At 35.3% G+C, this 13,940-nt stretch overlaps 1 protein-coding gene across 1 annotated transcript; it reads right to left on the bottom strand.

The window, feature by feature from the left end:
- Positions 1 to 620: 620 nt before the first annotated feature.
- LOC113501539 lies at positions 621 to 3,420 on the bottom strand. The gene is made up of 5 exons (XM_026882722.1): positions 3,061 to 3,420; positions 2,893 to 2,934; positions 2,382 to 2,798; positions 1,704 to 2,144; positions 621 to 1,623 (listed from the first exon to the last, which is right to left on the bottom strand). The coding sequence occupies exons 1-5, from the start codon at positions 3,194 to 3,196 to the stop codon at positions 1,229 to 1,231; spliced, it is 1,431 nt and encodes a 476-aa protein (XP_026738523.1). The 5' UTR covers positions 3,197 to 3,420; the 3' UTR covers positions 621 to 1,228.
- Positions 3,421 to 13,940: the final 10,520 nt, after the last annotated feature.

Below are 13,940 nucleotides of genomic sequence, written 5' to 3'. Positions count from 1 at the left end.
ATAATATTATCAAGCGCTACCTGCCTTTTGAGAATAACTAAGCAGAAGTAATTTATAAAGTGTTTGTTGTAACAGCGTAGCCCAGGTAGCGCCTGATTTATAATTAATATTATTTTTCGAATGCGTTATTTAATGCCAAGTGTATATCAAACTTTAAGTTCATTAATATGAAAAATCAAGGTAGAAAAGCGTTGTATGACTATCGCATACTCATATTCATGTTCATTGTTAATTTGCATTGAATGTGATTTAAACTTATTTATTAAAACATTGCGTATTTAAAAGGACAAATAGTACCAGAATAAAAGTTACTCATAATATTATAATGAGCAAGCAATTGCAGGTGTGGATCAAAGAAGCGTACCTGCGCCCTTGTTAGTTATTACAAAGGGTTATAACAACCAGACAGTCTGACAGACATAATAATTGATGCAGCAGATGTGGGTAGCTTTACTTTAAACTTAAAATGCATATTATTTTTTAATAACGATCTATTTTTAAGAAATGTTTATTAGAGACCATCGTACTTAATAAATTGAATGTGTACCTACATTGACACAAATGGTCTGTCATTTTAAAAGCTTTTTTCGTCAAACAGTATCTAGTAAAAACAATGACTCTTCATCATATAAACACCATGACCCAACGAGAATTTCTAGAAAATACTGAAAACTGCAGCCTCCACTGTAAACCAATGTTTAAACTATTCGGAAGAAGCTAATGGTATATCAAGAGAATAAACACTATACTGTACCGCTAATATAGTAAGTGAAATAAGGTATATGGGGTTATTTGAGCGGGCGCACGTGCGCTGCTCGGCACACGTCGTGGGGCAATCATAACACGTTCTGCAAATTGATGTCAACGCCTCCTTGAACCCTCGCTTCACAAATTTAATTTACAACAAGTACAACACTTTTGTATGCGTCTGCGCACAATGCCTATTCAGATTTATTGAGAAGCTGAATCAGTAATCGGCTATCTGCGGCGGTCGGTAACCCTTCATTATGAATGCATTGACAAGAATTCTTATTTTGAAAAAGTTAAATATAAAGTTCTTTGTATGCCCACTTGTTTAAAGTACATGGTGTACACGGTATAAGGTCGACTAAATAATCTAAAAGTAAAAATAGATATTGGTAAAGGTTTATTTTAAAACTCAGCTGAAAGATTTAAATAGTTATTTAACAAAGACAACATTTTGCAAGAAGACGTCTTGTGTAGGTTTTCAATAAGGTAAGTATAAGTTATTTATAAAATATTGAGCAGATTCTAGTTTCTTCAAAAGCTGTTTTGATTCTTTTAATAACTTATGAACTCTGTATATGTCAGATTCCATAATTCTTGACGCTAGTTGGTGTATAAGTCTTATTTCTTCTTCAATACGATTTTCGATGCCTCGCTGTACCGGTTCAAGGCTACTTAAATAATTCTCTATAATGTCAGGATTATCATAAGCTGCGTCTAATTCTTCAAAAATATTATCAAATGCATCTTTAAATTTCTCTAACATGTCATCTATCTTTTCTTTAATTAAAACATCTATAATATTCGATTCTTCAGAGTTTTCGTGCCTTTCATCGTAGTTGTAATCATACCGTAATTCAGTGTCATCGTGTATATCTGTAAGCGAAATTATTTATGTGAAGGCAATGTATTTCAAACGCAGTACCTACATATGATGACTTCAAACTTAAACTTACCTCGTCGTTTTCGTTGCCTACTATTACAATTCAAACAGTAATTGCGATATATTTCCATGCCTTTTTTCAGGGAAATTAACATTAATTTAATTTGTGCCGTGTTTTCTTCTAATGAAGTCAACATTTCAGAAATATTAATAGCTTCCAATTCTTTTTCAAAATGATAATAGTCATCTTGTAAACTCAAAACATCGTACATGGTCATACCAAACTGTTTTACGGCTGCGTCTTTTATGTTATTTTTTATTTCTTCTAATTTTCTGTCATAAATCTCAATTTTTCCTTCGATGTTCGCATGTAATTCATTGTTAAAGTTATTTCCAAACTCATTTAATTTTTTATTTACATATTCATGGAGGTCTTTCAGTCTTATACAAGAAAAGTTCTTTTTTTGGAAATCTTCGGAATAAGTAAGGTACACAAAGTCATCCTTCCCAAATCCTGAAATCATTATAGTACTCAATGTTAATAACTTAACGGTGTTCCATGTTGACTATGACATAGTTTGGTATTTATTTACGTTAAATTTCGGTTTAAAGGTTATTGCAATTTGTCTCTGCTAACTCAAATAAATAGAAGAAAAGAAAACCGATCGGTATCACGGCCTGGATAATTGTACAAATACACAAATTATTCCCTGAAGGCTAAAAGAAATAGGTCATGAAAGAATATCCTTACTTGGATCTATATCTTCATTGTCACAGTTAATTTGACAAATCCTTTTTAATTTTTCTAATTTCTTGAACAATTCGTCAGCGTGTTCTGAATAATCGCTGTATTTCTGTAGAAGTATATCAGACTCTCGGATTTCGACCACCACGTCATTCACTTTGGGTTCAAGATTGTACCGAGTGTTAGCTATACCATCCACGATGTGTAACAGATGGACGGGGCGATCGACTAAATGTTGATAAAAATCTTGCAGTTCCTTCATGTAGTGGTCCCTAGCTTCCTCCGCTTCTGGCAAGTGGTAGTTTTCTATGTTCTCTTCAAGTTCTAATTTGGATGCGAAGTGTTCAATCGTATATCTTATATCATTATCACTTACTAAACTTTTGTCTGGATCTGAACATGCTTCTCTGTATATTTTTTCCGCTAAAATGAAACAAAATTCATAAAATATGCCTGATATAAAACCGATTATAAGTATAGAATTATATAAATATGATAAATAGAAATTGGTCTGTACCTGGATGGCTAAATTCCTCGCTTGATTCGCATTCAGCAGTGTCTGTCAGAGAGTCACAAGGAAAATATTATTTTAATAAATAAAATAAGCCAGACAGCCCATTAGTAAATAAAATTAGTGATAAAACTTAACGAAATATACGTAATCACGAATAAATAAAACAGATACCTGAACTCGTTGATTCTTCACTGGATACAGACTCTGATGAATAGTCAGAGCTATAACCATCATCACAGTCGTAAATCACCGAAGAATCGGCTATTTGTGAAATTAAAAGGGTGATAATAATGCTTATAGTCAACATATTTAAAAGATACAGCACTAGCAATCAACATTAACTATATCTATATCGGAAAATCCTTTATATACACTTTGTGGATAGGTACTAAAACTAAAAGAATTCTAGCAATGCCTACATACTTTCACATAAATGTTACTTACTTATTTTTATTTTACAGTAGTTCTAGTTTATGGAAAATAAACACTTACATTAATATCCAGTAACCGCCGATTTCACACGTAATTCTATGAATATGTGGTAAAATGGGGCTATAAAATACATCAGAATGTATATACCTATATACATAATATAACAAATGCAACAGTATAAATATAATATAGAAAGTAATGTTATTAGTATTAAGTGCAATTTTTATTTTCCTGTTGATTGGTAATTTAACTATGTAATTTATTTTTGCTGTTATTTATTTTTTAATATGTGTCCCAACATTGTCGCATCTCTATAGATGATGTTGTACACGGACTAAATAAAAAAATAAGTTGAAATGTTGTCAAACCTTACCAAACGTACACTAAAGTTTTAGTGTAACGTTAAATAGTAAACAATAATTTATCGTGTCCTCCCGTCTCGTCTCTCCGTAGACATATCAATGTATAGAGACGCAAACCAATTCGTCTGTCTACTGTTAAGCGTAGGTTGAAGTTCAATTTACTGACTAAGGCAAATTGATTGGTAATATCGATTACAGATTGTACTCTACTGACTTGTTAGACGAACCTATCTAAATCGAAGTTACTAAAAACAAGTCGGCGAAATCATTTAAAATTGACCTTTCAAACAATGTTTACTAGATGTCATAGGTAGGTACTTTGAATGAATCAGGTATTTTCATATATGAAGACAAAAATTTGAAAACACAAAATGATAGTTTTCGATAGAAATACTACCGACATAAACATAACAATTTAAGAGTTCATAATACGTCTCGGTAGAGCTGAATAGAAAACGCGAAACAATTGAAGTATGGTTGGAATATAAATTGATGTGAAGTAAGAAATGACTCCATGTGTAATATGAAATATCCAATGAGCTATATATGAAGGTTTGTAAGCCAAATGTGAATGCAATATGGCGGCATTATGTTGTGTGGTAGTGTGTCAGGTGCAGCCGACCTTGCATGGTCGCCATACCGTCTGCTGTCTAGAGGACACACGGTCAGCTCGACTAGCAATTTGCATTAGACATCAATGAATTTGACAGTGACTGTTACGTAATGTACTGTGAGTGATTATGAAAAATCTGTAACCTGAAGTTTACTGTATATTTAGGGAAAAAATTAATGAACATTAAAAAAAAATCTAGTCTAAATTATTGAAACAAATAAATAATTGCGGCCAAAAACCTACGTAGATTTCACCTCCGGCCAACCTTCAGCAAGCACGACCGTAACATAACCTCATGTAACAATTATAATATGTCGTCATATTGTTGGAATTCAACATGCAGATATCCTTCGTATAATACGTGTCACACTGTACCTAATTGTTCTGATATGTTAACAGCTTTGTCAATTTCAACAATCCAATATTCTAAAAGAGTGCACCACACAATGGACTTCGATGAAGCAATAACTGTTACAATGAGATTTAAACATCACATTCAGTGGTTCTGTTTCAATGAACGTCTGTGAGAATCGGCTTGTAGACTAAATAAACTTGCAAGTACGTAAATATTTCCTCGTCTGGGCCGCCTTAAGACATCGAAACGCAGACAGTAAACATAACATGCAAGTTCTTCACGCTAAATTGTTGTACTACTTGTAATTAGGTAAGGTTCATGGAGTGAATATTAAGCAATTGTAGCTAAGTTTTATCTAAACAAATATCAAAGGAATGATAGTTAATACAAACTTTTGATCAAATAAACTGAAACTGTAAGAGTTTAGAATTGATTGAAGTGATATACATATATCTAACATCAAACATGAAACTTTTCTTACTTTACGAAGACGAACAAATAGTCCTATCAATACATGGTAGACTAGACATCTAGTAGTATCATCGTCTAAAAGATTGTATAATACACGTAACATAATTTAGCTTTTCTAATCAATACAGTATGAGTAGACGTTATTGCGTGTACTTAACACGACTTTCAGCTTCATTTATCGAGTGTCGAGACGAGAAAGGAAGGGGCGCGGGGGTAGCGCGGGGTGGCGGCAGGGCGGGGAGGGGGTGGGTCGCGATGACGCCGGCGGGGGTCAGACGGTGGCGTTCAAGGTTAAGGCCGACCCCCATCGCACGCACACCCTAATGATACCTACACCGAGCCCTGTGATGTGACGCACCTGCACCCTGCACAACCAACAACGTTACTTTAGTGTACACTAAAAAAATATTTTTATAAAATATCAATATTTATCGTAATTTCAAATTTACCACTAGAGGAGCTACCTAATTAACGATTACAAACATTTTTTAATATATAATCTCTATTAATTTTATGAAGGGCATGTTCGTCTATAAATTATTTCATGGTGGAGCAACGTTTTTATTCATAAAACAGGTGTTTTCAGATTCCTTTTATGCATCGTATATAAGTACGTAGATTGACTTTACATTACGACAGGCCGTTTTATTTGCCGTTAGAGGTGACCGATTAAAAGTTGGTAGAGGTTAATTTAACTATTTATCTTTTTTTAAACGTTAGTCCATATTTTATAAATACTTTTCAAATGTGAAAATTTACTAATTGCAAGTTACCTACTCATAATAGAAATCTTATAATTTTGTCAGTCTTTAAAAAAATAATTTTGTTTTTAATCTTCACTTGTTTTAGGTAGAGCGCTCTTTTGAATGCTGTGATTTCCACTATTACATAAAAAAGAGCATCTTTGATTAAAATTAATACCTCGTTTCTAACTTAATCATGTTAAAGCAAAGATTACGAAGACGTAGAATACACTGTAAGATCTTTACAGTCTCACACACTGAATCACAGCAAATGAAAGAAGAAAAATAATTATCAACTAAAAGTTTTATAGTTTTTTGACGTTTGCTTTTGCGGTCTAGAGACAGTAGCTCATTGAAATAAAACTGTGACAAAGCTGTCTCAGATATATTCTATCAAGAAGACATTGAAGAATAAAATAAAATAACAGTTAATTACACCGTTAACTGCCGATGATATCACATTGTCCAATACTTTCAGGATATTGCTGCCACTAGCGTCATTTCTATTCATACGCCGAAGTAATTTGTAATTAATGACAAACAAAAAGTTCTGTCATTGTTTCTTGTTAGGAAGCGTAATAGAATATTTATAAATGCGTTTTGCTTAGATTATTAGTTAATAATAATCGCGCCACTGCTGAATTTATTAAGGAATACCAAGACTTATAAATAGGTAACATCTAATGCGCATTTACTTGTTGAAATAAATACCAAACACGACGTACGTAAGTATATTATTAAATTAATTAATTCAATTCGTTACGCATACGAAGGTTTTAACATTATAAGTAATCAACGACTACATTGTTTCTCTGACATGTTCGCAGTAATGAGGTAAACGTCACGTTGAATTGTACACGAATCGTGAACACAACGTAGGGCGGGCGCGAGTCATGTAGTCGCAGTCGGCGTCGCGACGGCGGCGCGCGGCGACTCTCTGGCATATTCTCATTCATCGTTATCGAAATATTCAGCGGTATCAAATTCGATTGTCATTTCTCTCTCTTACTTGTACGTCTCTCTGTAAGTGTGAAAAGGCATCATGATCGACATCGTTCAGGGTATCGAAAGCTATGCTGTGCCGAGCGTGCACAACTTGGCTCTGGCAGACTGTCCGACGTCGCAGACGAAATGCTATTAAGTGACGTCACAGGCTACCTTGTGTAAGGGGACACGGCGTAATCGTTTATGCCGGCCGCCGCCGCTGCCGCCGCCCGGCGCGCGACGTCGATCGTTATGTAACCATGCATCCAATAACAGATTAATTTATCGTTGATGTCTCTATTGTGTTAGTATTCATTACGTCTACACTTTTTATTACAAAGCAATGAAAATATGTTTTCAAGTGTTTGCAATTGCAATATTTCTATATTAACGTGGAATATGTTTGAAAAGGGATACGGATTTTTTTAATTATTTATTATTTTCAAAATCACAATGACAATATTAATACCGCCTAGTCCATAGCATGGTGCAGACCCTTTATGGGCCAATATATCATTAGCTAGAATTGAATTCGACTAGTCAACAAAGCATTACTAGATGGGTAGATATAGTATGGATAGATGGTGGATGTTTAGTGAACATTAAGAGGCAGATTTGGGTTAAGAGGAAATAGCTCCATGATTTTGAGAATCATGAGTCAGTAGTGTGTTGTGAACCGGCGACAGCAGCGGCGGCGGTCGACGGATATGAGTCCTTCCTCCGCGCTATCGGCCGGCACTTTTGTTAAATTAAAATGGATGAGGTTTAAAGTGGAGCGGTCGTAACTAACGGTTGGCGCGGCGACGTCTGTGCGCGATTGCGACAATATGCCACGCGGTACGCGGTACGCGGTAGAAAATAGGACGCCGCCGCCGAGCACGACGCGTGGGGTCGCGCTCCCTGCTCCCTCACTCAACCTGGCTCAGGCCGCTCAGGGTCCCCGCTATGCACAACTTAATGCTCACCTCATAAACAATGACTTTCAAATATGCTTAGGATGAAATTAGCAAAGCTGTGCGCTTTAAATAGGCCCTTACTCATGAGCTCCGAACGAACTATTTTTTTCTAAAGAATATTGAAATTGTTTTGCGAATACAGATTGTTTCGTTTTTCAGTGGTTCAATACATTCGATTTCATATTTCGATTTAATGTCAAACCGGTATATCGCGCTTCCTCAGTCTAAAAATCTATACCTACAAATGGTATTGGAATTGGTCACCGTGAGCCAGTAGTATTGAGAAAACAGAGCAACATGGCGTAGTTTCTTGTAAATGAATATTCAATATGCATAATCTCCTTCGCATGCAATTTGATGATAATTTACTATCAAAATATTGTAAAGTCTTACCATTGGTCTTATGACTTGGGTGCATACCCAAATTCTTGTTTATATACACCTTCAGTTTAAAAGCATTCTATAGACATGACGCATGTTCAAAGAAAAACCGATAGTTAAATAAGACGAAAGTAAATTACAAATTAAATTCATACTATCCAACGATATGATGATTCACCTGCTACGAGTTCACTGCAAGGTACCTACTAAATAATTATTTACACGTGTGCGTCATTTAAATTCCAATATTTAATTTACCTACGCCATATTGAAACAGTCGTAATTCCTACCTGCTACATTCTTGTTTTACTTATATATATAGAATCGGTTAAAAATAGTTAAAATATGTTTCGTCCCTTAAAATCAAAAGTATATCATCGTTGCTCTTGTTGTTGCTGTTGTCTTGTTTTGAGCTTGCAAACGGTTGTCCTACGCGGGTGTCGAACCCGTGATACTTCGCGCACAGTGGATTTGGCGTGGTGTCTTAGGCCACTCTTCTTTCCATGCAGTGCATAGGTTTAACCAATCGTACGAAAAAAACTCTATAAGGTCAGTACTAAGACAATATTGTAAACTTTGTAACGTTGCGGAATATAATTGATTATCTATTAGCCGCCTTATGCGGAGTAATATTGTCTTAGGTGTATGATATGATAATGGTTGTTATTGTACCTGACCATCTGAAGATGACAAATTACAAATTTATAGTGTCGTTGTATCTTCAAAAACAGCTCAATACATATTGCTTTCATATACTTAATAGCTATTAAACATTTAGCTTAATATACCCATGAGTTAACCCACAAATAAACTCTGACTGTGTACAAAATCGCAGTAGAAAAATATCAGTTCTCCTTTGACATTTTTCAAAGGTCACACATAAATGTAATAATCATGACTATAAATTAATATTAGAAAATGTTTAACTGTCTGGTACGTTCATGCCGCTGTCAATGGAATAATTACGAATATATTTGTTGGAAGATCTCATACATGATCATTTGCTACTAGTCTGCTAGGAATACTTGCTGGACGGGACTACGCCCTCTTTTTCAGCTCTAGACAGTAAAGTTTAAAGTTTATTCGTCAATTGTAAAAATAAAAACCTTTTTAACTATTCTCTATTCTTCAATCTGTTTTCTAAGTTTACGGCGTTTCAAATTTCAAAATCATGTAAGTTTATCACATGTAAAATCAAACACAATTCGTAAAATATATGCAATAAAACTATTCACAAAATCAAATATCTATCAAAGAAATTGTGTAATAAAGCATAAGCTTGAAGTCTTCAAAATAGGCGTCTTGGAATATAAATTTACATAATGCAATTCGTCTAGACTAGACAAAGTGCGCTCGCTAGCGCGCGGCGCACGGCGCGTGCTGAAAGGACTCCGTCTGGAGGTGAACGGAGACGTAATGCACTGTGCACTTGTTCAAGTTACGCGTATTATTAAGGTATGTGACCTTTCATACCAGACTCGAAAATAAAACGGCTCAATAGGCCTTGTATTGCTTCGAGTTTATTGTAGCGTATTTGGGCGAGTTCGTTAAATGTAGAGCTGGAATTAAAAATATTTTTTGAAATTATTTTAAAGACTAGATTAGATAGATATATTGAAAACTTTTTTAGCTGCATATTTATGAAGGTCGCAGTCATAAGAGTCCTGAAGTACAAACAAACACACATGCAGTAGAAGTACTGAAGTGCATGCATCGTGTTTAATTTATGTAGTTTACTTTTACACAACTATTTTATTTATGTCTGTCGTCTACTACAGTTTGCGCATTACTTGTATATTTGCACTCAACCTCGACTGATAATGGATGTATTGCTGAAACAAGTTTGTGTCCGTACCTATTAAAACTGATGGTCTAGATATAAAATTCTAACAACAGTAATGATACTCGATCTTAATGTTTTTCACATTTGTGTCTGCACTATAACTGTTTATATTCCAAACAGTTATAGAACAGAAGCCATTTCGTAGCAGATGCAGCTAAAACTTAATTATCTTTTTGCATTTATAAATCATTAGCCTATTGCTGGGACTTCGAATATCTAAATATTGCGCTGGCATTGTTTCCGAGCTTTGCGGTTTATTCATGTGACATTTATTTCTGTTTGGGTGCAGAGCAATAAAATATACTTTATGTAATTCTAATGCACCGCCGGCCAAAAGCTCTAAATGTGATTGATGTGCGCTACCTGTGTTCCGTCATTGAATCTCTATATTTTTAGCTTCAGATTAAATGACGTCAAGTCTGCGGCGATAGCTGTTTGTCTAGTCTAGACGGTGAGTGAGCAGCGAAGTGGCGGAGGACAACAGACGAAGCGTGCCGAGCGTCTGGAGGTGAGGCGAAGGCCTCTCTGTGTTGCCTTTTACGACTAAATGCATTCTGGACCGTCTAGCGTCTAGTGTCTAGCCGGCTACATGTCAGACACTGGATTCAACAAACTACGTACCTATTCGTACTTTTGACATTCATAGGCAACTACGTTTCAATCGCAGGAAAGATAATAATCACGTATTTTGAAATACACGAGAATCGACAGCTAGATGAGCAAGCTTGTTTAATTTAATTGGTAAGATATCCGTTCGTCATGCAACCTTAAAGGGAAGCTGATATAGTTCTATGTTAAATTTGGATTACCTACGGCAGTCCAATCCCGGATATCCGGATACCAAAATTAAGCTAGACTTTAAATCTACTATTGCAGAATATTATAAGTTTGAAGTATTGGATTACTAAGATTTATTGACGACCGCTGACTAATTTCTACGTCTGAAATATCCTCTATGAATGCTATAATCGTACCCCTATTCATAGGGATTAGAACGTCAAACTAAGCGTGGGGTGCTTGGCCTAACCTAGGGGAGTAATGTATGACGATCCACATAATGCACGTCAAGCACACTATTCAAACCTTCCCAGAATAGCTCATTAAACTATTCCATTCCTGATCACTTACAAACTTCACATCGTTTAAGTTAATCGAAGGCTTAAGGGCAATTAGTGCGTACTGCGAGTAGAGTATACACTTGTGGAGCAGTCGGACGGTAATATTAATTAGTGTCGCGATGAGAGGGCGCGGGCGACGCGGCCAGCGTCTAGACTGCCTACGCCCCGCCCGCGCCCGCTCCCACGCCTGCCAGCGCCGCTAACGCACCCCTTTGTTCAGGCTCCGATGTTACCGCGCACTTTATACTTCAGACCTAACCAAACTTAGTTATCTACTAGACATTCATGCGCATTATAACTAATAAAAGAAGTAAACCATTTTGTAGAGTTACAGTTTTGGTGATAAAAATAACCTTTTTGATAAATTTTAAATACTACTTGTCAATCAAACAACTAGTGTCGTCAAATTAATGATCTTCTGACATACCTTACCAAAATTCCTTCCTCTAGTACTCCCAAAAAGTAAGTAACTTGCACTCAAATTGCCTTGTAAGAGAGACTAAAAATATGCTTTCTCAATATACTGTTTTACATAACATCTTTACTGTCGTTAACTTGGCAGACATCTTAACTTTTTTATTAGCTCTACTATAGGTTCCTATAGCCCTATAAAAACGTTGCATGTAGTCACAACATCTGATCCTAGACACCACAAACCGAATGCAGACATTTGTGAGCAATATGTTAACATTATGATACTGTGACTCATAATTATATTTCAACAATGGTATTTTATCTTTCACAGCCTAATACAGCACAATTAAAGTTCAAAAGGATTTTTATCTCAAACGAGTAAGAGTGAATAAAATGAGTTTAATACAAAACATAAGAAAGTTTGGAAAACATCATTAAGTTGCGTGCAGCAACTATAGACTCTATGTTTGTATGAACTAGCGTCTAGACGCGGGGGCGGACGTGCGCAAAGGTTAGATAGGTACGCCACGGGCCCTTTCCTTTCACGACCCTTCGGTGCGCCTGTATGCGGAATTGGGTCACACACACAAACCTAGATTTTCAACCACAGAAATAAGAAAAGGTCCCAGCAAAATTATTAAGGCTTGGTTTTATACAGATACCTATCTTTTAGATGTCTGGTTCATTTTAGTCTTTATATTCTGGATACCAGTTTTATGACTTATTTTATTTCTAGTTTTAGAATGTTGGTAGTGTCATTTTCATGTAAGAGCCACGGATAAGCTCGTGAAAGGGTTTTTTCTCAGTTTTCTCCCAAATGAGCCGTCGTTGGCAGACGATGTCAGTAAACTCGGGAGGTAAGATAAGTAGTACAATGAACAGAGCGTCTGGCTTGCGCGAAGCCTGACCCGGCACCGACAGACAGTTGCTTCCGTTAGCAATTTTATTGCGTTATTAAATATAATAATTTCTTTTTCGGTAGCCGCATTATTTTGTTACTGTTTTTATCTTGCTCCTATAAAACTAGCATACAGAAGTATGTCGCTTATAAAACAAAACGTTTATTTTGCACATTCAGTTTTGATCAAAGCCACTAAGCCATTAAGCGTGTTTTTAAGTTAACCGTTTTAACCGTTGGCTGAAACAATCAATAGATAGAACAAGATTTTCTTTCGGCCGATTTAATTTTAGAATTACTTATGAACTACGTTAAAATTTGCTAAGTTTCATAAATTGCTTGCTAGCAACACAAGTCCAAAGTATAGTGATTATTTGCCTGCTCTGCGTTTAATAAATACAATCAATAAATAAATTACGTAGACACTCACTGAAAAATGTGTGCAGACGTCTATGATGTGTCTGAAGTGTGTGTACATCTAATATGTGTTACTAATAGCGTCTAGACTACGTTTAACACAGGCTCGATTCTGTATTAACACTGTAGGTACGTATACACAGTGTTAACTTTGCCAGAAGGTCGGTCAGGTCAAGCCGGTGTAAACTCAACTAAATCTGCTTTCAAACATTGATGTTCGACATTATATTCAGAGTTATATAGGTTCATTCACGTTAATTAACTAATTAATCTTTAAACGTTCGTTTAACTGACATTATATCAAGATGTTCGAATTAATTGGAGTCTTCAGTTCAGTTATTTTAGGTATTTTGGGTTTGTTCCTTATAAATGTTCAGATTCCAATATTAGCTTATCGATGGGTGATCGAAACGACGAACGATGATGATTGAACTATATTTCATAATTATAATAGTGAAAGAGTTTATGGGCGACTAAAATTCGATTACATACATAATCTTGATTTTTTTTTATTTAATAAAATTATCAATAATGACTTAGTGTTAACCTAATGTTGATGTATGTCGACTAAGAAGAGTCATACCACCCTCAATGTAAAATGAATGAAAAAAGTAGTTTGCTTACTTTTTGATGTTACTGCCCTCATAATAAATAATGAACTCCTCATTTGAATAGTCTGATAACCGTTTGAGATTGATAAAGTCGTTCAAAGCGCCACATTACGTTATCATCGCACGTCACACTGTCTAGACAATGAAAGAAACACAATACAACAAACAACACGCAACAAGTCGACAACAATATTCCGCAACAATATGATGCTATATAATTATTCCACGTCTTCGTCTATTTTCAGTTTTTGGTACCTGTTTTTATAGAGCGAATCATAAAGGTCTCAAGAAAGCTTAGAACAGTTACTTTTAAATAAAAAATAAATATATTCACCTAAAGATTTGAATTTCAAACTTAGTTGCAATATAAAACATATAACTTTTGATTGCCTTTTATAAAATATAAAAAACGAAAATAAAGCCTATGGTATTGTTAACTTTTTATGTAATAAA

Source organism: Trichoplusia ni, chromosome 15 (genome assembly GCF_003590095.1).
Source record: "Trichoplusia ni isolate ovarian cell line Hi5 chromosome 15, tn1, whole genome shotgun sequence".
In the NCBI taxonomy this organism is placed as follows: domain Eukaryota; kingdom Metazoa; phylum Arthropoda; class Insecta; order Lepidoptera; family Noctuidae; genus Trichoplusia; species Trichoplusia ni.
The sequence above is the reverse complement of the archived record's forward strand: the minus strand, read 5'-3'. Positions and strand labels throughout refer to the sequence as shown.